At 35.2% G+C, this 27,146-nt stretch overlaps 3 protein-coding genes across 3 annotated transcripts; 2 read left to right on the top strand and 1 right to left on the bottom strand.

The window, feature by feature from the left end:
• The first annotated feature begins 1,686 nt into the window (after positions 1 to 1,686).
• On the top strand, positions 1,687 to 4,134 carry LOC111790370 (delta(7)-sterol-C5(6)-desaturase). The gene is made up of 3 exons (XM_023671254.2): positions 1,687 to 2,020; positions 2,749 to 3,054; positions 3,459 to 4,134. Exons 1-3 carry the CDS (start codon positions 1,795 to 1,797, stop codon positions 3,749 to 3,751), a joined length of 825 nt encoding a protein of 274 aa, XP_023527022.1. The 5' UTR covers positions 1,687 to 1,794; the 3' UTR covers positions 3,752 to 4,134.
• Positions 4,135 to 5,633: 1,499 nt separating this feature from the next.
• On the bottom strand, positions 5,634 to 13,937 carry LOC111790363 (uncharacterized). The gene is made up of 5 exons (XM_023671244.2): positions 13,438 to 13,937; positions 13,230 to 13,266; positions 6,889 to 7,125; positions 6,768 to 6,815; positions 5,634 to 6,214 (listed from the first exon to the last, which is right to left on the bottom strand). Exons 1-5 carry the CDS (start codon positions 13,740 to 13,742, stop codon positions 5,813 to 5,815), a joined length of 1,029 nt encoding a protein of 342 aa, XP_023527012.2. The 5' UTR covers positions 13,743 to 13,937; the 3' UTR covers positions 5,634 to 5,812.
• Positions 13,938 to 23,431: 9,494 nt separating this feature from the next.
• On the top strand, positions 23,432 to 26,231 carry LOC111790388 (pollen receptor-like kinase 4). Its single transcript, XM_023671274.2, has 2 exons — positions 23,432 to 24,359; positions 24,602 to 26,231. Exons 1-2 carry the CDS (start codon positions 23,642 to 23,644, stop codon positions 25,861 to 25,863), a joined length of 1,980 nt encoding a protein of 659 aa, XP_023527042.2. The 5' UTR covers positions 23,432 to 23,641; the 3' UTR covers positions 25,864 to 26,231.
• The last annotated feature ends 915 nt before the right edge of the window (positions 26,232 to 27,146 follow it).

The raw sequence follows: 27,146 nt of genomic DNA on the forward strand, positions 1-27,146 counted from the left end.
TTTGTTGTGCATAGTGGACCATGGTGGAGGGGTTTGGAGGTTGAACATAAAGTGTGTGAGTGCACGTGAATATGCAACTAGCCAGCATGGGACACACAATGCTTGGTAGATTGATTATCAATCTCTTTGTGATTACAACTAATTCTAAGATACTACATTCCTCTTTGATCATGCTTTATTTCATGTGTGACGTGTATTATTGTGTGAAGATAGATTGGAGTTTTGTCAGGTAATCCATACTCATGAACCTAGTCGTTTACTATCTGATAATGTTTCGAAGGGTTACTTCATTATAATTGTATAATGTGGGGACTATTAAAGTATGTATCTCTATCTCTAATAGTGAACCTTCCCTAGACATATGTACGTTATACATTGATAGTCTATTAAGGCACTGCAATAATTAACCTTTCAGTTTATTAGACCCTCGAGAGCACCTAACTAATATGTTATGTGGTGTGTAGGGTCTTGAAAGCACGTGACTATTTGGTTATGTGCTTTGTTAGGCCCCAATCTGGAAACTTACTTAGAGTCTCGAATTGTCTAGCACGACCTAAAAGCTAGTCTGGAAAAAAGTCTTTGACTTGGTAATGAACCTTTCAAATCAACTTAAGTAATAGAATAAAACTCATTACATACTTACTAAGTATCCTTATATTCATTCAGAGTTATTTTTCATAGTGGAGGACCAAAAATGATGGCGTGATCAAATCGATGGCCTAAAAATGTTGTTTTATGGTAAATATGTTTATGCATGCATATTTTTAAAATGAAACTGAATGTTTTTATTACTTGAAAATCTACGCATCAACAACTACGATGCGTGACTGAGAATATAAAAAACTGAGTCACCAACAACTAAGATGTATGACTTGAGAGTATCAAAATCTGAGTCACTCTATATTTGTCAAACAATTAAATATCAAATTAAAGGCATGAAATAGTTATTATTTAAATTTAATTAAAATAAATATTTTAAATTTTCAAATAGGAAAAGAAACTCAAGAACCAAAATAAAGAAATTAAAAAAAAAAGTGTAAAAAATTAGCAATATTTCTTTCTTTCTTTGTTCCTCATCACTGAAAATGGCAGAGTTCGTGGGATTTATCTGTTGTTTGTTTTTTTTTTTTTTTCTTTTCCCTAAATTTGTGTGTGTCATATTCAAATCTGCAAGGATTTGACGTGAACATGTGGACTTCCAATCCCTTCTTACTTCAAAGTTCAAAGTGTCTTTTTTTAATTGTTTTCTTTACAAGTTTGACTCAAAATCCCCAAAAACAAATCTATCCATTCAAACAAACAAACAAAAAAACAAAATCAACCTTTTTTTTTTTGTTCGTTCTCTGAGATAAGAACAAAAACCAACACTCAAAAAATGTATAATTTCCAGTTAACCCGAAAATCCCAGAACCCCATTTGGTGTAGTAATTGCAAATACCTTAGGCCATGGCTGGCAGTGCCCACAGAGTGTGGCGCCACACCAAAACTCCAGCCCCAGAAAAGGAAACCCTCAAATTACCATTTTGAAGGGACAATTAACATCCAATCTGAAAATGGAGGGTCGGGTTTGGTTTGGTTTGGTTTGGTCGGGTCGGGTCCGGTCCTACCCATAGGCAGTGTGTTGAGAAAGTGATATTTCCCATCACTGCAATAGCAGGGGACCTTTTTGGGCTATAAATTCTCTCGAACCTTTTCCATTCCAACTCAGACTCTCTCTATTTTTTCTCTTTCAACTTCCTCTGCTTTTGATTTGACTGCTTTTTCTCTGTTTTCCGGTGGCTAATTACGGCGGCTATGGGCGGCGGACAGCCGTATCTGGAGCTCTTTGTGGCGGAGACTAGTTTCTACAACCGCATTGTTTTGGGAACCATTTTTCCTGCCTTTACTTTAGACCCATTTCCTCATATTGTTCAAACATGGCTTAGAAACTGCATTGGTGGATTATTAATTTACTTCTTCTCTGGCTTTCTTTGGTGCTTCTACATCTATTACTGGAAACGCAATGTCTATGTTCCTAAAGGTCTTTGCCTTTTTCTTTTTACTCCTTTTTGTGTGTTTTTTTAACCCCTTTTGTGTCTATTTCTCAACTGCTCCATCAACCAGTTCTAATTCTGCTCATTTGGGTTCTATTAATTCACTTACTTCTTTGTTCACTCCCTTTTACAATCTGGATTTGTGTTTCTTTTTACTAATTTCACTCACTACTTCCAGATTCTTGGAGCTATAATCTTCAACTGCATGCTATATTTGATTCATTTTGGTTTAGATTGTAAATGATTACTAGTCCACAGTGTTTTTGGATCATCTACATGTTCTTGTCAGATAGATTTCCCAAAAGGGTTGTTTTGATTTGTGCAAGCTGATGATTCCTCTTTCTGTGTTTGTTAGCTGGATTGTTATAAAAAGAACTGTAAAAAACAACATATGTTCATAATAATTTAGAGCTAATGGATGATATATTATGTTTGGAGCTTCTTCTCAGTTAAACTAAGGATGTTTTATTTGTTGTTCAAATGGAAAATATGATGTTTGTGATTTAGATATTGTTTTGGTTGTGACTAATTGCAAGAAACTAGTGGGGGATGTGTTGGTAGGTGGCTATGTTGAGCATTGAACTTGTTATTCATAGAGTATGTAAGAATCCAAGTAACTCATTTTTCGAGTTACGATATCTTTCGTGATATCTTTCGTGACGAAACGAAGCTATATGTTATGAATGTGTATGGCTGAATGGTTGTTTTCTTGCAGATTCTATTCCGTCTAATAAATTGATGCTCTTTCAAATGTTTGTAACGATCAAGGCCATGCCATTTTACTGCATCCTTCCGACGTTTTCTGAATACGTGGTTGAACATGATTGGACGAAATGCTATCCGAGGGTACTCGATGTCGGATGGCGTGCCTATGCCTTCCATATAGTTACTTATCTTGCCTTTGTAGAGTTTTGTATTTATTGGATGCATAGGGCGCTGCATGATATAAAGCCTCTTTATAAGTATCTCCATGCTAAACATCATATTTACAATAAGAAAATTACTCTCTCTCCCTTTGCTGGTAAGTTCTTAATCTACTTCTCTCAATTTTTGCATATTCATGTCTAATAGATTGTATGCCATATGTGTTTCTTGTTCGATTTCGTATGATGTGTAAAACTTTGTGCGAGATACCAGAATACGAACGAACCAATCTCAATGAAACTATTACGAACCAACCTAGAACACTTTTATCTGATCCAAGCTGATTTGAGAAATACATTGGCCTAGCATGAACACCTTAGGACTTAGCTTGTCGCATGAACTCGACTTTTAGCGTGCTTTTGTGTATTGTTTTGTCATCGATTTTTACGATGAAAACATGTAGTTCGTAAGCTGTTCTTCATTTTGATAGAAACTTCAGGGAGTTCTATAGCTGTTTTTTATTAGAAGATGTTCTGATAAATGGTGTTTTTGAATGGGCAGGTTTAGCATTTCACCCTGTTGATGGGATATTGCAAGCAATACCTCATTTGTTTGCTCTATTTCTCATTCCAACTCATTTTAGAACACATGTTGTGCTACTATTCTTCGAGGTGGTATGGACGACGAACATTCACGATTGTATCCACGCTCAAATATGGCCAGTTATGGGTGCTGGTTACCACACGATTCATCATACGAGATACCGATACAATTATGGGCATTACTCCATATGGATGGATTGGATGTTCGGTACGCTTCTTGACCCGATTGATACAGAAGCCAGGGGGTCGTGATTGGTTGCTTCGACATCAACTGCTAACTCGCTATAGCTTTTGGTGATTCTTTGAGTTTAATGTAAATCAAGTTGGTTATTGATGAGGGGAGGTGTTGTAGTATGTTGCAGAATAAATTGGCATTCCAGAGGTAATTGGTGAAGCCATTCATACCATCAAATAAAGCATTCAATATCACGGAGTTGGAATCCACAGGGCTTATGTGCTGCTGCTGCTGCTGCTATTGGTAAGTAAAACTTATGGGGAGGCATTAGTTGTATCTTTGTGTATCATATTTAAATGAAAACTTTGGTTTGAAAAAATAGGAAATGACTATGTTTGGGGAATGGAATTCATGACTTCCCATAATCGTGGAATGAAACCACTCAAGCTTACCTCGAGAAGATATTGTCTGCTTTGTTCCGTTGAGTATTGTTGTCAAACTCACGATTTTAAAATTCGTCTACTAGGGAGAGGTTTCCACACCCTTATAAGAAATGTTTTGTTTTTTTTCTCAAAAGTGTCTATTAGGGAGAAAATTTCACACCCTTATAAGAAACACTTTGTTTTCCTCTCAAACACGTATACTAGAGAGAGGTTTTCAAACCCTTACAAGAAATGCTTTGTTTCCCTCTCGAACACGTCTATTAGGGAGAGATACCCTTACAAGAAATGCTTTGTTTCCCTCTCAAACACGTCTATTAGGGAGAGATACCCTTACAAGAAATGCTTTGTTTCCCTCTCAAACACGTCTATTAGGGAGAGATACCCTTACAAGAAATGCTTTGTTTCCCTCTCAAACACGTCTATTAGAGAGAGGTTTTCATACCCTTATAAAAAAATGTTTTGTTTCCTTCTTAAATACGCCTATTAAGGAGAGGTTTCCACACCTTATAAGAAATGCTTTGTTTTTCTCTCAAATACGTCTACTATGGAAAGTTTTTCTCTCAAGTGCGTCTACTATGGAAAAGTTTTTCTCTCTCGAACACGTTTACTACGGACAAGTTTTCACACCTTTATAAGAAATGCTTTGATTCTCTCTCAAACACGTCTATTACAGAGAGGTTTCCACATTCTTATAAGAAATGTTTTGTTTCTCTCTCAAACACGTCTATTACGGAGAGGTTTTCACACTCTTATTAAGAAATGTTTTGTTTTCCTCACCAACCAATGAGGGATCTAACATCTTTATTCACTCAACAAGCCATTCTTTGAGTCGATGAAGTCTTCAAGAATAACGAAAGATAGATCATATGCATGATGCAAGGAAAGGGCTGAAACTCGCTCCCCGCCCAGCCCCGCCCCCACCCCACTTCTACAGCATTAGAAGTTAAATTGCTAAACTTTTAAATTACAAGGATTAAATCATAAACTTAGTAGAAAAGAAAAGCAAAGCAGCTGTAATATTTTACTGCTTTTAAAGTGTTGAAAGACAAAAGAAAGGAAGTTTTCCCCTTTTTCCTCTCTTTCCAAAGCACATAACATAAAAAGAAACCATAAAGTAAGGGCATTTTATCCCTTGAGAAAACTCAATATATTAAACAACATGAGATGAGGGCCTCAAAACTATGATTAGCTACAACTTTCTGCAACTCATAAAAGCTTAGACTAATTATCATTTCAACACATTCTACCAGCTTTCCACTGCAAGAAGGAATATGAAGCATTATGAAAAGCAACTAATATTACAGAGACAATGACAACTTGCTTTCTTTTTTCATCTTTTCAAGGCAATACACATTGTCCAAAACAGTCAACACCTCCCATCTTTCAAAAATATAAAGTATTCACTCACTTTGACTACAACATAACGAGTGGTGCATGCAATTCTGACATCGAAAAAGCCACTGACCCTACCTCCCAAAACATCCAACCACCAAATGAAATGCTTAAAGTTAGGGAATTGAATGGGAAGGTGTAGAGGGAAATCCATCTAACCAATAATTGATCTGCAAAAACTTGTTGCTGTTTGTACAAAAGGGATATAAATGAAAAGTTCAAGAAGGAATCACAAACAATTATAGAAGGGGTCACAGTTAAGATTAGTGCATGGCTTATTTCGTGATGGACTGATATAATCGATTACCATACTAAGCCTTTTCTTTTCCTAAACCTATCGACACGATCAGTGCTCATACGAGATTTCTCAGGCTTGTTTGCTTTTTTCGACTTCTCAAGACGACTATCTAAACTATTTCGGGAAACTTCGGGAACATCTGCAACCATTTTGAACGTATCTGAAGACCCAGTTTCAGATGGTTTGTTCTGGTTGTCTGTTTCTACTTTAGCTTTCTCAGATCCATTTGTTGATGCTTTTGATTTTCCAAGTGACTGTACAAATTTCTTTAAATGTTTAATGAACTCGGGGTATAGCTCAAGATTGCAATGCCCACCTCCATTTATCCACAGTGGTTCATACTTTTGCTTGCTAAGCTCCCACAGCTGCTTTCCATGGGACCAATCAACAACTTCATCAGCTGTCCCCTGTAAATCAAACACATTCGGTCAGTAGTCTATTTTAGGGGTGTACATGGTCGGTTGGGTTGAGGGATTTTTTTGACCCAACCCAAAAGTTCGGGTTGGGTTGTCGGGTTGTTATTTTTTTAAAAAAAATTTATTTATCCACAATTCATAATTATTCTTTACAATCTTAGATATAAGATATTAAAAGTACAAACACAAATCAATCTATAATCATTCAAAAAAACAAATTCATCAACAACAATAAGGGAAAATTGTAACATTTTAACATAGTTCAACATTGTCATAAAACTAAAGACAACTAAATACCGACACTTCTTGAGAATTCGGGTTGGGTTAGTTCGGGTGGTTGGGTTGTTGGGTTGTTGGGTTGGATGTACACTCCTAGTCTATTTGTTCTGCCTATTATTTGAAACCATTAAGTTAGAGACCATGCAGTCGATCTGAAGGGACGAACAGATTGGATAGTTAACAAATTATGTGTTAAGAAAAAAACATCATTGCACAATCAAGAATATGGGCTGTATATGAAAGAGAGAGAGGGAGATATTCTTACATGTATGATTAAAACTGGACAGTTCACCAAACCAATTTTGTCGATGTTCTGAACAAGGAAACAGAACAGTAAGACGGTATCTTCTGAATTAAACAAGTGATAACAAAGTAGCAAAACGTACCTTGTAGATATCGAACCAATAAGTCCGTTTGGCAGGGTACAATACCCTCAGTCCAGATAAGATTGGACTATGTAAAACTACACCTCTCAAGTTTGATAATCGTGACGCAAGATCAAGAGTAGGGCCGCTACCAACAGATTGACCATATAATATTAGTTGTTCATCGTTTACCCCATAATTCTCCTTGAGGCATTTATATGCCGCATCAATGTCTGCATATGTGTTACACTCAGTTGGCTGTTCCAAAAAGAAAATAGAATAAAATGGTATGAGGGGCAAAACTCAGCCGTCATCAAAGTGACAATGATATGTTAGTACCGTACAACAACACACACTCGATGTAGATGAACACAAAGAACAGTAGAGATAAAATGCAAGATCTAGATCATCACAAAGAAAAATGCAAAGAGAAATATTAGCTTATATGACTTGAATTATGTACGGTAATAGAGAATACATAAACATTTTCAACATTTTCAAAGCATTGACTGACGTGTATAGATATAGCTACTATATATATATATATATATATATATATATATATATATATATATATATAACTATCTACCTTGATAGGATATTGTCATTTACTATGTATATAACTCTCTACTATATATAGCTTTATTGATAGATATAGTCATTGCTATATTTATTATATATATATAACTATCTACCCTATAGTTTTATTGATAGATATAGTCATTTACCATGTATATAACTATCTACCATATATAGCTTTATTGATAGATATAGACATTGTTATATTTACTATATATAACTATCTACATATATAGCTTAACCAAATATAGCTTTTTAGCATTGCTGAGACCATTTACTTTATATGTCATATATATTCATATATGGTTCTACTTTATATGTCATATATATACATATATATAGTTCTACTATGTAAAACAATGGTGTAAGTTATTATTAAGCTAGCCTCCATAACTTAACATGATAATCAAGCTATAAATAAGCAGCGCTCTACTATGTATAACCACTAAGTAAACTATAGATAAGTTATGACAATCCCATAAAATAATCAAACCTAAAGCAAAGTCATATTACATAGGTATAATGCTTTAAAATTTAAGTTTTTTCTTTTTTAAATCTGAAATATGCAGATCCTGTATTGGACCTCTTAACTATTCCAATCAACCAACAGCTGAACATTGCTGGTTCAGAAAGTAATTTGAGGTTTCAAGTTAGAATTTATATTATTTCCAGACAACCCTCCTTCCAACTCTGCGCAGTAAACATGGCTGAATATCATAGTATAACTGACAAGAAGCATCATTAAGATGCAATGCTACAAATATTGCATTTTATGAACAAAATGTTTTCACATCAGAGCAATATATAATTTGGGAAACAGGTAGGTAAGAAACTAATTGTCTGGGTTTGCACCGGTAAGAACAAGAGCATATATAAACTCACAAAGCTAAATAAATTTCAAACATTGACGATATAGCGAACATTCTTATTCGACTAACAATATAAAAATATCTACAACTAAAGTTGATATGCTTATAAGTTCATAAGCAAAATTTTATTTAGACAAACTAAAATTTCTGTTGCAATATCATTCATTAATTATGAGGCTGTTTAAAAACCTCCTAGGCTATTCATCCCATTAGATGAACAGTGGTTTGAAATTAGTTTACTTCTATTATATTTAGCAACTAGGGAACTTTTATGTAACTTCTTCTTGGGGCTTCGATGATGCCTCATTTCCTTCTGTCTCCTTTTCCTTAATTTTTTTTTTTTTTTTTTTATGAGAAACAAACTTCATAGATGTATGAAATTTAAAAAAGGACATAGCTCAAACCAAAGAAGTTACAAAAGAGATATCCAATTAGTCAAAAGAGTAGAGAGACTATAAAAGGATACGCATTTACACCAAGACAACATAGGGAAGATAATTTTGTTCAAAATAACTATCTAAAGAACTTTCCTTTTCACTAAAGAGACAATTGTTATGTTCCTTCCAAGTCGCCCACCAAAAAAAAAAAAAGAATAAAGTACATCCAAAGAACTTTCTTACCATAAGTAAATGAATGTTCGTTAAGAATCTAGATAAGGTGGCTATTGAGATCTCTTCCCAACGATTGTTACATTCCTTCCCTCTTCTTTTGTGGAGTTTGCTTTCTATTACAAAGGGAGGGTTGTTGACAGGAGAGGGAGGGGGAGGGGGAGGGGGAGGCACAGGCGATGGAAATCTGAAGAGAGGGGAAGCCGTCAACCATGGAGTGAGAAAAAGGGAAAAGCGAGGAGAGAGAACTTTGGTTGCTTGTGTCAGGGTGTCAGGGTTATGGAGATTGCTATATAGCTTACCCAAGGGTAAATGACATATAAAGTAAATGGTATATAAAGTAAACAATTATGTATGGTAAAAAGCTATATTTGGTAAAGCTATATATGGTAAATTGAACCGTATATATAATTCATAGGCAGTTCTTTGAAAATGTACTTTATGTATTCTTTGTATTCTCTAGATACTTGAAGTCATCAATATAAACCTCTGCTAATATTCCTTCTTGCATTTTCTCTCTCTTGTTTTTTTCTATTCAACTAGATCGAAAGTGTGTTATCGTGCGATCCTAACAACTGGTATTAGAGCTAGGTGAGATTCACCACGATCTATGAAGATGGAAAGCTCAAAGATTGGAATGAAGAAGTTTAATGGATCCGATTTAGTTTCTGGAAGATGCAGTTGAAGATTATCTATACCAGAAATATCTTCACGAACCTCTAACATGGGTGAACCTAGATACCATGATCACGGAGCAGTGGAAGCTCAAGGATCGGCCGACCCTAAGGTTGATTTGATTGACACTGTCCAAAATCGTGGCATTCAACATCATAAAGGAGAAGACAACATCAGATCTGTTGAAGCCACTGACGAATATGTACGAAAATCCATCGACTATGAACAAGGTGTATTTAATGCATAGATTGTTCAATTTACAAATGTTTGGAGGTGGATTTCTTGCTGATCGTATAAATGAATTCATAAATCAACTGAGTTCGGTGAAAATTAATTTTGAAGATGAAATTAAAACATTGATTATGATGTCATCTTTACATGAGTCTTGGGATACTGTTGTTGTTGCAATCAACAGTTCTCGAGAATCTGAGAAACTGAGGTTCGATGAAATCCAAGATGTAGTTCTCAGCAAAAGTATTCACAAATGAGAAACTGGGGATTCATTTGGTAGTGCTCTCAATGTTGACCAAAGGGGAAGAAGTAAATTGAAGGACCCAAATAAAAGCCGATCGAGATCAAAGAACCGGGTAAATTTTTCAAACAACCCAAATGTAATGTGTTAGGATAGTGGAGAAAATTTTCACTTTCGGGTAGATTGTACAAGACTAGGAAGCAGAATCACAAATTGGAAAATAATGATTCTATAAATTGAGCGGAAGACATTGAGGATGCTCTTATCCTCGGTGTGGGTAGTTCGATTGAATCTTGAACTTTGGATTCATGTGCATCTTTTCATTGGTCTCCAACTAAGAAATTGTTTCAGAATTTCAAATCTGAAAAATTTTGAGAGGGCATATCTTGCAAACAACAAAATCTTGGAGATTGAAGGAAAGAAAGGGAGATGTTTGCATAAAAACTCCCACGGGAAATCAGTGGACATTAAAGAATGTCATATATATTCCTAGTCTTAAAAAAAACGGATCTTTATTGGTCAGTTGGATAGCACAGGTTACGCAGTTGAATTTGGGAAGAGTTCGTGGAAGATTGTGAAGGGTGCTATGGTGATAGCACGTGACACAAAATCTAGAACCTTATACACCACTACAGGGTGTATAAACATGACTACTATTGCTGAGAGTGCTTCCAATTCAAGTCTATGGCATAATAGACTTGAACATATGAGCGTCAAAGGAATGAAAATGCTCACTACGAAAGGAGTCTTAGAAGGCTTGAAATCTGTTGATATGGGTCTTTGTGAGAGCTACGCTATGGACTAACAGAAACAATTTATCTTCACAAAAGCTGTCAGAGAATTGAAGAAAGTGCAGTTGGGAGTTGCCAGAGAATTGAAGAAAGTGCAGTTGGGAATAGTCCATGCAGACGATGGGGACCATCTCCAGTTCTATCACTTGATGGATCAAAGTTCTACATCACCTTCATCGATGATTTCAGCAGACGATGTGTTTGCCACCTTCAAGAAGCGGAAAGCTGAATTTGAAAATCAGATTGGTTTGAAGATCAAATGTCTGAGGTCTGACAATGGGGGAGAGTATGACAAGGCAAAATTCAAATCATTAGTTTCCAGTAAGGCAAGACAAACAAAACATTGAATGAGCAGGCAAAGAGTACGAGTATTCATTCTGAATTGTCAGAGACATTTTGGGTCGATGTTGTAAATACATCGGTCTACTTGATCAATTGATAGCCATCAGTACTCTTGGAGTTCAAGTTGGCAGAAAAGGTCTGGAGGAAAAGAACTCAAGCACTCTCACTTGGAAACTTTTGGATGCACGACAAATGTTCATATTGATCCAGAGAAGAGACACAAGTTTGATGCTGAGACTGTGAATTTCTACTTCATAAACAATGGTTCTGACATGTTCGGGTACAGGTTTTAGGATGACAAGAACAAAAAAGTCTTGAGACATTGTGACGTGACTTTTGATGAAAATGTCTTGTACAAGGACAAAAGAAGAAAGGTTCTAGGACAACGAAGCGAGTGGAAGTAGATGTTGAGTTGCGGAAAAATTCATCTAGTGATGTAGCAGATACTCAAGAAACTTCTGAGACTGTTGCTAAGGAACCAAAGGTGCAGCAAGTGACACCTGAGTGAGAAGATCATCCAAAACCATCAAAGTACCAAATAAGTATTCACCTTCATTACACTATCTGATGCTGACCGATGAAGGGGAACCAGAGTCCTTTGATGAGACCCTACAATTTGAGGATCCAACCAAGTGGGAGGAAGTCATAGATGATGAGATGAGTTGAATGTCTAAGCTTCATAATTGTGTTGCTCTTTCATCTACTGAGGCTAAGTACATGGCAATAATTGAAACTAAAAAGGAGATGATATGGATAACAGAATATCTAAGAATTAGGCAAGAAGCACGTGAGAAGATTTTTTATACAGTTAGTCAGAGTGTCATACCATTGGTGAAAAACTTAGTCTATCATTCAAAAACAAAATACATTAGAAGACGATATCATTTCACTCGCAGGTTAGTGGAAGAAGGTGATATGTGTTTAGAGAAGATAGAGGGTGCAAAGAATCCAACAGACATATTGACCAGATGTGTTGATGTTGGAAAACTGAGGTTGTGCAAAGTCTTAATTGGTATGGTGTAGTGAAGATATTGATGATCGTTTGAGAATGAAATTCTTGGTTGATTGGACCAGTTTGCAAGTGTGAGAATTGTTAGGGTATGGAGTTTGTTGCTTATTAATAGTTTACTCCATGGTTATATCTAGTAAAGCTATATAGTGCAAATGACATATATTGTAAATGGTCTAAACCATAAATGACTATGTATACTAAAAGGGGTAAAGTTATATATGATAGGTAGTTATATAATGTAGATAGCTATATCCCTATATCTGGGTATGTACATATTTGAAGTCATCAATATAAACCTCTAGCCAATATTCATCCTTTCATTTTCTCTCTCTTATTGTTTGTATTCACTTGAATCGAAAGTGAGTGTTGTTTTGCCGTCCTAACAGCCAGGTCATCATTTTTGTAACAAGTTAGCTTGTCATGTCAACTAATTGTAAATCGGGTAACTTTCCATTTAGAGTATAAGAGATTTGTTAAGAGTCAATTTGAGCATAACTCAGTAGACAAATAGAATTAACATCCTAAAGATCGATGGTTCGACCCTCAAAATTGTTAAACTCAAAAAAAAATTGTTAGCTAAGAGGCCTAATCCTATTTCTCTAACCACGGGGTGCACATTTTGAAAACTCATGCCCCTACCCTAACGTACATATTAATGAAACCGAGTGAACGAAAAGGGTAATTTTCCCTAATAACGAAAAGAATAAAAAAAATATGAATGATACTAAAATATCTGGACTTCAAAGAGAAACAACGTCCTCTTGATCATTTCAGATTATGAGAAGTAGGCTAGTATGTCCTCAAAGCACAAAAATGCATATACCCCAATTTAAGCCGGCACCAAAACTTGAAAAATGCATATCCATAAAGTTTGAAACACAACTATATGATGGCATCAATTCTTTTCCAGCTACATTTTTGGGAAGAAACATCCAAAATAATTGAACATTTAGACAGGCAATACTCACAAATTTACAAAGTAGAAAGACAAAGACAGAGACAAAGACATCCTACCTTTCCAGTTGATTGTCCATAGCCAGAATAATCATACCTGCATTAGATACAAAGTAAAGGATCATGAACAAATTCAGCAAGTAGATGCAGTTTTAATAATGCTACAAGAGATTTGTAGAACAAACAGAATTAAACAAGGGGGAAAATGCCTTGGCTGCAGCTAGTTTCAACAAACAACCATAAAAAGAACAAGAACAGGAAAAATTACCCCATAAGATTAACACGAAGCCGAGCGCTCAATTCGACAAAAAGCTCGAACATCTGGCCCAAATCAGCAGCATTCCCATGGGAATAGAGCAGAGTAGCAGAGGGTTTAGGGTGTTTAACATGAACAGCCACAATATTATTCCCTCGACGAGTTCGAAGACGAAGAACATCAACATCGTCACGTCTGGGAATCTCGGGAATGTATAAGCGGCCATCACGGAATTCGTCGGCGATTACAGTGTAAGAGGGGGGATTAGGCGGGAAGAAAGCGAATTTAGCGGCAATAGAAGAAGTGACTCCCCCCATTTTGCTTTTCTTCTCATCAGAGGCCTCGGAATCATAAAGGCCCCCAACAGCCCTACTCCCTCAAAATTCCGATCCAAAACCTAAAACCTAACTCAGATCTTAAGCTTTGGCTCAAAAGAATCATAGAAAGAGAGAGGAGAGAGAGAGAGGAGTTGGAATTCGCTCTCCACTAATCCAAAAAAAGAGGAACAGTGGAGCCAAGGGAGTTGGAAAGTAAGAGGACAAAAAAAAAAAAAAAAATGGAGGTGGTGGCGCGTGGAAGGTGGAGGCGGCGGAGCGTGGGGATTAAACAAGTCGAAATTGAAATTTTGCAAAGTTGCTTGACGACAAAAGAGAGTGAGATACTATCTAGTACATCGCGTCTCTTTTAAGATTCATGGTATCTCCTTTATCTAAAATGAAATGAGTGTGGGCCCCACTTCTCCTGCATTATTTTCTCTGTGGGCTCTACCTTATATATCTTTTGTATTTTATTTATTTTATTTTTTTTTTTTTTGCCAATTAAATTGAATAAATTTGAATTTCATTTTATAAAATATTCTAATAATCGTTTTAGAAAGACTCACGTCTTTTTATTAAATTTAAGCGTATTAGTAATGGTATGGGAATAAACCATTCACGCTACCAAATATAATAATTGACATTAATTTTATTTATATTTAAAAATAAAATTAAAGATTAAACAAAAAAAAAAGGAGAAATTTATGGAAAAAAAATTATCAAATAATATATTCAATATATTAAGATATTTTATTGAAACATATTTAAAAATACCATAAAATATCTCAAAATATATTTAACAAATGAGTCAAATATTTTTTTTTTATTTAAGGTATAATATACATTAATTAGATTCATATTTAATGTTACAATAAAATATATTTTTTATATATAATACATTAATATTGTTTAATACTATTTTTCTTCTTTTTATTTAATATATTAAATATAAATAGAAGTCTTTTTTAATATATTGAATATGTATTTGACTCTTTAAATTAAATACTCTTCTTTATATTTAATATATTAAATATTAAATATTAAATTGAGCCCTTTATCATTTTAGTATAACTCGAATAAAATCACAACCTAACTATATATTTTTGGGTTGGGTTGAGTTGTCAAGTTGTCGAGTGGTTTTTTTTTTAATAATTATTTAAAAAATTCTTATTTATCCACCATATATATTATATTAATAATTAATATTTCATAAAGTTTAAATATCAAACATTGAACAATCATTAACATCGATTACAAATATTAAATATTCTTAATTTTTTTAAGGGTAGTTTTTATGAAATTCTTTGGATTTGATTTAACAATGTTGAATAAAAGGATTTTTAGATTTAAATTATCGAATAATCCCAAAAATGATAAAAATCAACCTAATATAAAGTTTTTTTTAATAGATTACATTAATGATCGAGATCAAGAATAAAAAAAAACTCGTTTCTAATCTCGTGATTCGAATCACTCCACAGGATAACTTAATCAAGATTAATGATTATATCATATAAATCTAAATACAAGAAACTCAAAGCAACAATCTCATGACTTAAAAAAATAATAATAATAATAATAATATGCCACTTTTATTTTAATATCCAAAATCGCAGTACTAAATCAACAAAATGAATGACGATTTATAGTCTTGAAAATAAATTTAAAATAACCTATTGTCAATTAAAAAATTATAGCTCTATGTCTATAAATATCATAATGACCCCTCACTCATTATAACTTAAAAAATTTAAAATAATACTCTAAAATTGAAAGATACAGTGAAACTTCTCTAAATTTAAACAGGTATGGTACATTATTATCTCTACCATAAAGTCTTTGTGATATGATCAAGACACCTTATTTCGTATTAAGTTGGGTATGTAGAGTATAGTTAGGATGTAACCCTATTTTAAGGTGGTCAGGTTAACTCCACAAAAAAAAAAAAAAAAAAAAAAAATATATATATATGAAATTCTGAGAGCATGTCTCGTGCTAAACACTCAACACAATTATTTGATTTCCATACTTTTTTTTTTTTCTCCAAGAATCATAAACAAAACATTAACCCAAATGTCCTCTAAAAGTTTTAAAATTCTTAATAATTTGATTCTAATTTGTAGAAAGGAACGAGCTTGCTCTTGAGTTCATAAAAAGAGTGATTTAGAAGTTGGCCTCAATTTCGTGAAAAAAAAAAAAAAAAAAAAAAAAAAAAAAAAAAACTTTATTCAAATTTTTAAGAGATGGGTAACAGAGTAGCTCAAATTTGGTGGAACGACTATAAAATTAGAGTGTCATACTCTCTAAATCGTTTTTATTTGTCTTTAAAATTAATTATAGTAAACTATGTTATGAATTGTTTGTTATGTTAGATTGTCATAGTTAAATTACTATATGTGCAAATTTGGACGACTTCCTAGAATTTACACAGATCTTGACTTCTCACATTTGATACAAACACCCTCTACGTCTACTTCCCACATAATACTTTCATTTAGTTTAAAATCCTTTCATGATCATTTTGTTCGAGTTTGATGGCTCTATACAATGAGTTACATTCTAAATCTTCAATTTGATTCACATGCCTATGACTTTCACTTCAACAAAGGCTTCAAGAAGGGTAGATGTTCATGTGTATATGTGAAAGTTAGCAACGTAGTATCCCAAGTCAAGTTAAGGTAACTTGAGAGGTTTAAGCTGCGTAAGTAAAGCTTAAAGGACCCTAGAAAAAGATTAAGGGACCCAAGTAAAGATAAGGAGCATAATTAAGTGATTCCAATGTCCGAACAAGTTTTTATAAGGACTAAAGACCTTTGGATAAGGTTTAGAAAGTAAAAATTGAACGTCATTTGTAAGAAACTATGAATTTCATACTTTAGAAGAATGGTAAAAAATAATAATAATAATAATAAGAAATTATCGAAGTAACACCGAAGTTCAACATATTTACAGATTTATCCGTATTATTAAAAATTTGTACCATATTCAACTAGTTCCAGAAAATCGAGAGTATCTCTTCATCCAGCCGTTGGATTGAGTTGAAATTTGAAAATGATCAAGAGGACTAAGCTCGCTTAAATCCAACTGCTATAATTCAAGGATAAAGTTTGTGAACCCCTTATCGTAATAGATATTTCTGATGTACATTCCAAAAATTTTAAGCACAAAATAGACACAATTTTGAAATGATTCAAACGTGGTGCAAGCTTAAGCTATAAATAAGAAGTTCTGGGCAAAATTAACAAATTCTTTAGCTTCGTAGCATCAAGAGGAGAAGATTTCATGAAGAATTCGGGAGTTGAGGAGCTCCCTATTGAGTTGCTCAATAAGCTTCAGATTTTGCAAAAATTTGGGTAAGAAATTGAGAGAAAGAATCGAGAAATTAGGGGCATACGTGAGAATTCATCCATCTAAAATGAATTCTTGGGCTTGAGAGGAAGACAAGGGAGAGATCTCATGAAGAAATCGAACTCTGAAATGCTCTAGAATCGGTTGCCCAATAAAAGATTTCTAGGTTTGAACTCCAACGAGGATAATATTTTTTGACAAACTTTCACAACTTATAACTTTGGCTACAGTTCACGATAAGGCGATTTCTTAGTCCCTAACTCTTCGTTGCAGCATGATCTTTTAGCTTCCTGAAGAAACTGAGGGAGAAAACCATTATACAATAGTGTAGAAACCAAGTTTAGAGCATCATGGCCATCATGGCCATAGTGATGGTGTTACTATAACACGTGCAGAAGCAATTTGGATCTTAAGCACTCTTAGAACATCAATTATAGTAAATTAACTAGCATGTTCATAAGTATGAAAACTCAAGAAGTTTGAGTACTAACCTTTTGTAGTTCAAATCTCTTTTTCCTCACGAACCGATTTCGAACCACCACTAGTGTCTTCCCTATTATTCTCCGACCTTAGAATGGGATTGTGGAATCCAGTGAGTGACTAAACTTGGAAGGGATTTAGTACATGTGAAGAGAGAATTTGTGAGGGACTTTCTCAAGCTTTTTTCAAGAAAGTTTTTCATGTACTTTAATTACTTTATTTATAGAGTCATATTTGTATGTTGATGTAAAATTGAGATTATCAAATTTTGGCACTCAAAATTACACTGGAATTATGTGGCAAGCATCCAAGTTTGAGTTAACCAAATTTTGACACTTAAAATTTCATAACTCTGGATTTTTCCATTTGAGTGGAGTCAACATTTTGACTTTCTCCATTTTAATTCAACAATTAATTTAAATAATTAATTTCAAATTAAAGTAATATTAAACTATTAATTAAATAATTTAATTAATATTTAAAATTAATTCAAATGTGAATCCCAATCAATTTCGACACATTGATTAAAATATTTAAATTTTATTTAAACATCTCTGATTCTCTCTTTTTGTTTAATTAGTAAATAAAACAGAAATGTGGTTAAATATATTGTATATATTTAGCCCATATTCCCTCAAAACAAGGCTCAAGACTCGACCATACGTCAAAATTGATCGCAAAGTCTGATTTTCACACGACTGACTTGTTCGTTGGATTAGAACAAACGTCCAACAATCACCAAGTCTGTTGCCTCGAAAATGAGATTGTGACACTCTGCACCATGTTAGGGGGACGTTGCATTACGTTTCTTGCAAGATGCCATGTTCATGTTGTACACCAATCATGTGACCTTTTGATATGAAAACTCTAACCATTTGAATCTAAGAGCCCACATAAGTGCCTAGATATGCAAACCCTTAGTTCACAAATGCAAAAACCTCACAATCAATTTGATTTCATTCCCAATGATGGCAACTCCTGGAAATTTGATCTAACAATCTTATTGAAGAATAAGACTTTTAGATCTAAATATCCAAGAACCTCAAAACGATAAGGAATCACTCCAAGGGAAAGTTAGATTCGAATTACTTTTTTGATCCAATATCACAACGCAAGAACACTTGACTGAAATTTGAATTACTGCATAAGCAAGATTGATCATGTTAAGCTTAAATGATTCTAAACATGCAACCTTAACTAAATAGAATTGCAAAAAAACTTAACTATTGACTAAAAGGAAGTACAAATGCTCTATTTTGTACCATTTCAAACCAAACTTACAAAGACAATATACAAAGTTTTATATAACCTCAAAATGAAAAATGAAAACCCTTAACTGTATCTGAGGTATTTCAAGAGTTGTAACTTTCATAATTTATTATCATAATTATCCACTATGTAAATGTAACTCAAAGTAAATAAAAAGTCTTGAAAATACATTAAACAAACACCATATTTCTAGACTATCATTTGTCCAAAATTTATAATCATCTAAGAATAAATGAAACCCATCGTCTTTGAAGTTCATATTGCAAGATTGAGATGCTTTGGTTCATATCCCCTTTTTTAAGTCTTCACAGTCATGATACTGATAAGAGTGTTTACCCTAGAAATGAAATAAGAATATCCTCATGAGAATCCAGGAAGCCCGAGAAGTAAAGGTTAAGACTTAAGAACCTCGTGTCTTTTAAGTTTTAAGAAGAATCCATAGAGTCATAACCTAAAACCTCATGAATTTAAAATACTAATCTAAGGTTAAGAACTATGCCAAGAAGGAGGGTATTGAAGGAGGACTTTCAAGAATGTATATTTTAAGTCTTAAGCCTACCCAAATTTGGAGAGTACTAGGTGCCACTCTAAACAACCTAAGATCCTGATCTAATAGGGACGTGTGGATTGCCATGATCTAGTAGTCACAAACCAAATCGAGATCCTGATCTAAAGGGATGTTGGGATACCATGGGCCAAATCTAGAAGTGACTAAATCCAGATCCTGATCTAAACAGATGTTGGGATACGTGGGCCAAATCTAGAATCTAAATCTTGTTCCACATTCTAACATAAATCTCCAAGGTCATGAAGACCCAGGAGAGCACTAAATAACAAAAACTAGAACATGGTTCAAGGTTAAGAACTGAAAACTCAAGATCAAGATTCATAGGCTCGATCATGATGAAATCTGAATTCAAAAATAGAATCTAAGGGCCTAAGGTCTCTAGGTCAAGAACAAGAACATGATAAGAAAGAGTGGGGTATCCTCGCACAGCCTAAGGACAACCTTCAAGTAGGCTACTTACTAAATCTTTGTACCCATTCAAGTTTCTCATATTTTTCATATGACAAGGAGTTTTTCGAAGATAGACGGGGATCTAGAGAAGGTTCCATACAAAGCTACACCGTATTTTAACTATTTTAATATTTTAAGTTGTTTTATTTACTCTGCTCAATGTATTCCAACTTTAATTTATATTTGTAATTATAATGTATTAATATTTTTTTAAAACGCGAAAAATTGTACCGTCCTTTTTTATTTATGTTTTTACAAGTTCGTCACGACTCAACATGAAAAATTGGGTCGTCATATGTAAAACCTAATGATGTCCTAAATAAATGACTAGATTGAGTATTAAGATAATATGAATAAGTTGGTGTTCTACTCCGTAAATTAAGATAATACGAGAAAGTTAGAGTTCTATCTTATGCTTACCAAAACAATATGAGAGTATATGCCCCACTAATCGTTGAACTTACACTAGGCTATTGTTGCTTAGGAAGTAGATCCCAGATCCCAGATCCCATAGTGGTTAAGATCTCGTTGGTACTAAGAAGTACATTAATTTTAAGGAGTATAATGATGACATTTTACAACGGTAGAAGGGATACGAGTTATTGCAATATGTTAGAAAATTACGGATGGATCAACAAGTGAGAATCATGTAACAAATGTTTTATAGATTATGACGAACCAAGGACGATAGGGTTGTCACAACCGCTGAGAATTCCATAGTTGAAATAGGAAAATATAACCATGTATTTCAACGTGGGTCTACAAAGAATTCTGAATGAATATACTATGATATAGATGATCATTGACGGACTTACCAATTCTATACACTTCTTGCCTGGAAAGGATGCATCTAACGACCCATCTTCTCATACCTCGAAAAGTGGATCACTATGCAGACACGAAGATAAACATTATGTAAATTATTTCTCTGTCAAAACAAAGAACAAACATACACCAATATAAGTACATTAAAACAATCGGTATAATTTTAAATACAAAAATCATTTACAGATCATGGGTTTATCAAAAATTATAAATAAGTACACGACATGTCCCTCCTTAATATATTCAACACGTAATGCACTCAACACGCTGCCTTATATAAATTTTACTTCTTTTTTTTTTTTTTTTTTTTTTTTTACATTTTTTGCAATCTTGTAGCACATTCGCAATAAGCAAATGGTCGAATTTAGATACTCAAATTACTTGTTTTACAAATTATGACAAAAAAAGAAAAAAAAAAACGATGGTAAGACAAGTCCCTTGGGTAGCTCCAATGGGACAAGTCCCCAATCTTAGTGATAAATACTCGAGAATTTAATTAAATACATCGACATCGACATTTACTCCTTATTCACCACCTAACACATTGGTGATGTATTTTAGGAACCTTTGGGTGAATTTAGTGTTGAGAGTGATATGTCGTCCGACCAAAAACATGTGGTTAGAACACCATGACCCCATCATTAATTAAAGGAAAAAAGGAAAAGACAATTCGTACGTACTGTCAATTTTATTCGCTAAAAGACTGTCATAAAATCTAAGCCACACGTGCGCTTGGTGCTTTCTGACATTTGCATTTACTTATGTGGTTGGAATGTAATTTTCTGTCGTTTTTTTTTTTTTCTTTTCTTTTCTTTATGTTTTTTTTACATTAATTGTTGGTGGTTTTTTAATTTTGTTGCCATTTTCTTTCCTCCAAGAATTATGCCGTTACTATAATGTTTTTATCCTACATCAGTACATCGGGCCATTGATCTTATCTGAAAAATGTTAAATACATATCGAGTATTTAAGAATACCCAGTAAGTGACTTTATGGTTGGGTCAAGAAATGTAATTTACATATGGAACCCATTTTTCGTGATTATATCTTGGATTTTACTTTTTTTGTTTTTTTCTTTTGGGTAGGGTGGGATGAGTGATACTTCTGTACACACAGTTTACGTATGCATGCATGAACTCACTAACCGAGCTCGTATATGTACCATCTAGGCCTGTCTATGAGCTAGCACACACACTCATACTATTGAAAATCAAAGGAAAGAAATAAGCGTGTGTCATATCATGGTATCCGCGTCCATACAAAACATACTAGAAAATAAGTCGTGCTCGTGACATATAATATGTCTGAGGTCCCCCATTTTAAATCATGATACATGATTATGGTGCACGTCATACTTCTATACTTTTCATGACATAATTTTCCTATGAGACATATGTATATGCATGGTATATCATTTATACTTATCATACATGATTCATCTAAGTGTCTCACAGGGATTAATGTGAATATAGTGTCATAACATACATGGGTGATGGGTCAATACATTGGAAGTACATGCATCATGAAAAGTTCATAAGCATATCATAATATAAGAAATAACACGTAGATAAGCGACATAGTATGTATTAATTATACTCCATACAATTCGTTCAACCTAGCTCGAAGGCATTCCAATACTAAGCTCACTTACTTTGGAAGTAATAAACAATTACTGGAATGTCCCTAGGAATATATAATAAACAAGTACTGAAATGTCCCTAGGATGAGAATGCAATGTATGTTATAGAAAAAATTACTAAAATATCTCTAGGATGAGAATTACAATGCATGTCGATTTTAATACTTTTCATTGTGCGAGTATGGAGGATGAGATATTTCAGTCTGTGCTCCGAGCGATTGATGGATGTTATCTCCTCATTGAGCTTTTATGTATGCATGATATAATATCTACACAAAGCTAGGACTAGGATGCTAGAGTCAAGTCGACTAGATGATGCATTGTAAAATAGAGAGAATTAAATTTGAAATTGATGTCATGGGTGGATATAAAGGACAAAATTAAACTTTCACTAAGGACAAATTGATGACACCAGTCTAAGCTAATCAAGTAAGTCGTCTTACTATCGGCATGATTATATTTAATGTTGTGTGTTGACATGTGCCTCGTGGTTTTGCACGTGTCATATAGTTGATATTTTTGAATCGTTTATGAAACGTTATGACTATGATATGATATGATGCATAGTACTTATTTAGACACAGTTCATGCAAACACATATAAACCCATTAGGTGGGTTGTTAACGTACCCCTAGGCTTAACTATGAGCTAGTGCACGCTCACGTTGCCAAAAGCTAACAAACAAACAAAAAGAAACGTGAATAATATTGAGGTGTACACATATGTACACGACATATGGGAGAAGTAACCTTTGTTCATATGACATACAACATGCCCGAGATCCCACATTAAAAATGAGAGTTCAAATTCCTTAGGAGACATACATATTCATGGCATAATAAATAAATTAACTAAACCAAAACCAAACCAAGTATGGTTAGTTAAGTACAAACATGTTTGTTTTGGAGAAAATTTGACCACCAATTAATACATAGATAAATACTAATATTGATAGGAAAAAAAAGGGAAAGAAAATAGAATAATAGTAAGAGGCAACAGAAATTGGGTAGATCCTAAAAAATTTAAAGGCTGGCCTTGGATATCTCCCCATGGGAAGAGGTTGTGGAAGGGAGGAGGGGGTAGAATTTAAGCCAACCCTTTCAATTCCCTCCAACCTTCTTTTGTTTGAAAGCCAATCTTTTCCATATCCTTCCTCCAAGCTCGCATGCAAAGTCAGTTAATTAAACTTCCAAAAATTAAAAGAGAGGGACTCTCCACATTTAAGGTTCTTCCTAGCTTCCCATGCCTTCTCCACCAAGGTGTAGTTGAGTGTATATGCTCATTGTGACCCACATTGGTGGTTTAGAGTCTTGAAGGCCAATGCCAACGGGCGTGCGCGTGGCGGGGCTTATGCGCGCACCGGCCCCAACTATCAGCGCCGCTTCTTCCCTCTTCCTCTTCCTCTACCTCTTCCTCTACCTCTCGTCCTCGTCGTTAGTGCTCGTCTTGTCTGCCCCATCCGACACCGAAACTCTGCTTGAATTCAAGCGCTCTTTGACCTCGGCCAGGGCTCTTAGAGATTGGAACCCCAAGGTCCCTCCTTGCAACAACAACAAGCCCAATTGGGCGGGCGTGCTGTGTTTGAATGGCCATGTTAGAGGGCTGCGGCTTGAGAATATGGGGCTTAAGGGGGAGGTTAATGTGGATCCCTTGGTTTCTCTGTCTCGTATGCGCACCCTGAGCTTCATGAACAATACCTTGGTTGGGCCTTGGCCTTCTGTTATTGGCAAACTACGCAATCTACGCTCTGTTTATCTTTCCTATAACCATTTTTCGGGTGCAATCCCGGACGATGCCTTCACGGGTATGAAATTTTTGAAGAAAGTGTTTTTGACCAATAATGAATTCAACGGCCAAATTCCCTCATCTCTCGCTTCCCTGTCTAGGCTTATGGAATTGAGACTTGATGGAAACAAATTCAGAGGCCAAGTCCCCCGTCTTGAAATGCCTTCTTTGAAGAAACTTAATGTTTCCAACAATGAATTGGAAGGCCCAATTCCTCGTAGCTTAAGCCACATGGATCCTTCCTCCTTTGCAGGTAACCGCTCTAATTCAACCTCTCATGCCCTTAACTTAGTCATGTCAATAGAATCCTCAAAAAAAAAAAAAAAAAAGTTGTCGAACAAAGAGTGTACTTTGTTTAAGGACTCTAGAGAAGGAGTCGAGCCTCGATTGAGATTGAGAGGAGGCTGTTCGAGAGCTCAGGGGAGGCTAAAGAATGATCAAACTAATTACACCTCTTCGTATATGTCTTTTGTAATGAATGGTATTGCATTACAGGTAACCGTAATCTGTGTGGGGATCCATTTCCAGAATGCGAGAGAGCCCTAATTTCATCAGCAGGGCTACTCAAAATCGCAGTGATAGTCATAATTTTGGGGGTAACATTAGCAGTAATAGCTGCAATTTTCATCATAATGAATTTAAGGAGGCAGCCCGCCTTGCAATTAGGGAAGGGGAATCCCGGCGTTATAGAAGAGGATCAGAACAAATACATGAGTTCTAAGCCAACCACGGCGGTGGTTGGCGATGGATACAGATCGACGGAGTCGTCCGTAGCGCAGGCTAAAAGAGGCGCAGAACATGGGAAGCTATTATTTGTGAGAGACGACAGGGAGAAATTCGACTTACAAGACCTCCTCAGAGCATCCGCCGAAATCCTGGGCAGTGGCTCATTCGGCTCTTCCTACAAAGCAACAATACTCTGTAACGCCGTGGTTGTTAAGCGATACAAGCATATGAACAACGTAGGGAGAGAAGAGTTTCATGAACACATGAGACGCCTCGGCCGGTTGACGCATCCAAATCTACTCCCCTTGGTTGCTTATTACTACAGAAAAGAAGAGAAGCTCTTGATTTCGGATTTTGTAGATGAAGGGAGTTTGGCGAGCCATCTGCACGGCAACCACAACCTGGAGGAGCCAGGGATTGATTGGGCTACAAGATTGAAGATAATCAGAGGAATAGCAAGAGGAATGTCGTACCTCTACACATCGCTGCCAAGCATAGTAGCACCACACGGACATCTGAAATCATCAAATGTGCTGCTAGACGAGTCGTTAGAGCCTCTGCTTACGGATTACGGGCTAATCCCTGTGGCTAATGTAGAGCATGGACAGACATTAATGATGGCTTACAAATCACCCGAATACGCTCATCTCGGCCGTATAAGCAAGAAAACTGACGTATGGAGCTTCGGAATTCTGATACTGGAAATGCTAACAGGTAGGTTCCCAGAGAACTACCTGACACGAAATCACGACACGAAATCAGACCTAGCCACTTGGGTAAACAACATGATCAAGGAAAAGAAAACGTCGCTAGTGTTCGATGCAGAGCTAGGGCGAGCTAGGGAGAGCAACAAAGGCGAGCTGCTGAAGATGCTGAAGATTGCGTTGAGTTGCTGCGAGGAAGACGTGGAGAGAAGGCTGGATTTGAATCAGGTAGTGGCCCAAATTGAAGATCTGAACGACGCTGATTTGAGCGATAACGACGGAGACAACTTCGCTTCCACATCTCGCAACTCTCAAATGCCCGTTTGATCCATCCATTTACCTTCACAATCCGCTTTCGATTTGATTTCACTATACCGTACCATCTTTATATTCTACAGATAGCCACCGGCGCCGTCGCTGACAGCTTGGATCCAGATCTCAACTCAATTCCAGCCTTCCTTATCATGTTTAATTTCAAGGACCTACACAATGAACAGATTAAATTTACTCTCTTCACTCTCTCTCTCTCTCTCTCTCTCTCTCCCTCCCTCTCCCTCCCTCTCCCTCTCTGTCTCTCTCTCGCTCGCCCGCCGCGAGCGCTTTATATTTTGTTTGAAGTCAGGTTGTTGATTAATATGTAATACAGGAATTCGGTATGAGTTTTGTAAAATTAGAGTTCACCGCTTTTGTTGGCACGTCCTTCCAATCTTCTTCATCTATTCATTATCAACTCTGCATCATATAATTATTACCACATACACTAAATTAAACTAATGCCCAAACGTTCCAGCTTGCAAATCGATGGAGATATGGGTTTAGGATAGATATCAGTTGTTAGCTTTGATACCAATTGTTAGGAGATCGCTCAACAACGCACACTCAATCAACAATCGCTCAACATCCATCGCACACTGGATCAACAACTACCAAATATCTATCCTATCCTTACTAAATATCTTCCAAATAGATCTCTAGTCATCAGATCAATCTTTGCCAATGTTAGGGGTTACAATAATTATTATAATTATAATTATTTTAATAACTTTTTCATAACATTTATTTATTTAAATATCATTGAATTAATTATATTATAATAAAATTCAATCTAAGTACAGATCAAATAAATAACTAAACACAAATGGATCTAGTGATCAAATTGATTTACTATGACTTGATGTGAATTATGTATATTATGAATTATTACTATGAAGGGACGATCAAAGGTTTGTCGACACGTTTTTCATCGTGTTTATAGACGACATCTTAGTGTACTCAAAGATGGATCAAGAACACCAACATCATCTTCAATTGGTTCTAACCATTTGGAGAGAAACCAAGTTGTACGTTAAAATTTTCAAGTGCAAATTTTAGTTACGACAAGTCTCGTTTTTAGGACACATGGTGTCAAAAGATGGAATTTCAGTAAACCCCACTAAAATTGAAGTGGTCACTAAGTGGGATCGCTTAACCACAGTTACTGAAGTCTAGTTTTCTAGGGTTAGCAGGATATTAGTGGTGATTTGTACAAGACTTTACTAGAATAGTCTCGCCACTCACACAGTTAATGAAGAAGGGTGCTTCATTTGTATGGAGCGACGCATGTGAGTTAA

Source organism: Cucurbita pepo, chromosome 3 (assembly GCF_057944985.1).
Source record: "Cucurbita pepo subsp. pepo isolate OVF chromosome 3, ASM5794498v1, whole genome shotgun sequence".
Lineage (NCBI taxonomy): Eukaryota > Viridiplantae > Streptophyta > Magnoliopsida > Cucurbitales > Cucurbitaceae > Cucurbita > Cucurbita pepo.

What these genes read in the sequence shown, in the direction of transcription:
- LOC111790370 (XM_023671254.2), top strand. Translation starts at nt 1,795, where the DNA reads ATGGGCGGCGGACAGCCGTATCTGGAGCTCTTTGTGGCGGAGACTAGT. An exon ending in CAATGTCTATGTTCCTAAAG is followed by an intron (nt 2,021 to 2,748) that starts GTCTTTGCCTTT and finishes GTTTTCTTGCAG; the next exon opens with ATTCTATTCCGTCTAATAAA. An exon ending in TACTCTCTCTCCCTTTGCTG is followed by an intron (nt 3,055 to 3,458) that starts GTAAGTTCTTAA and finishes TTGAATGGGCAG; the next exon opens with GTTTAGCATTTCACCCTGTT.
- LOC111790363 (XM_023671244.2), bottom strand. Translation starts at nt 13,742, where the DNA reads ATGGGGGGAGTCACTTCTTCTATTGCCGCTAAATTCGCTTTCTTCCCG. An exon ending in ATGGACAATCAACTGGAAAG is followed by an intron (nt 7,126 to 13,229) that starts GTAGGATGTCTT and finishes TTTTTGGAACAG; the next exon opens with CCAACTGAGTGTAACACATA. An exon ending in ATTGGTTCGATATCTACAAG is followed by an intron (nt 6,816 to 6,888) that starts GTACGTTTTGCT and finishes TTCCTTGTTCAG; the next exon opens with AACATCGACAAAATTGGTTT.
- LOC111790388 (XM_023671274.2), top strand. Translation starts at nt 23,642, where the DNA reads ATGCCAACGGGCGTGCGCGTGGCGGGGCTTATGCGCGCACCGGCCCCA. An exon ending in GGATCCTTCCTCCTTTGCAG is followed by an intron (nt 24,360 to 24,601) that starts GTAACCGCTCTA and finishes ATTGCATTACAG; the next exon opens with GTAACCGTAATCTGTGTGGG.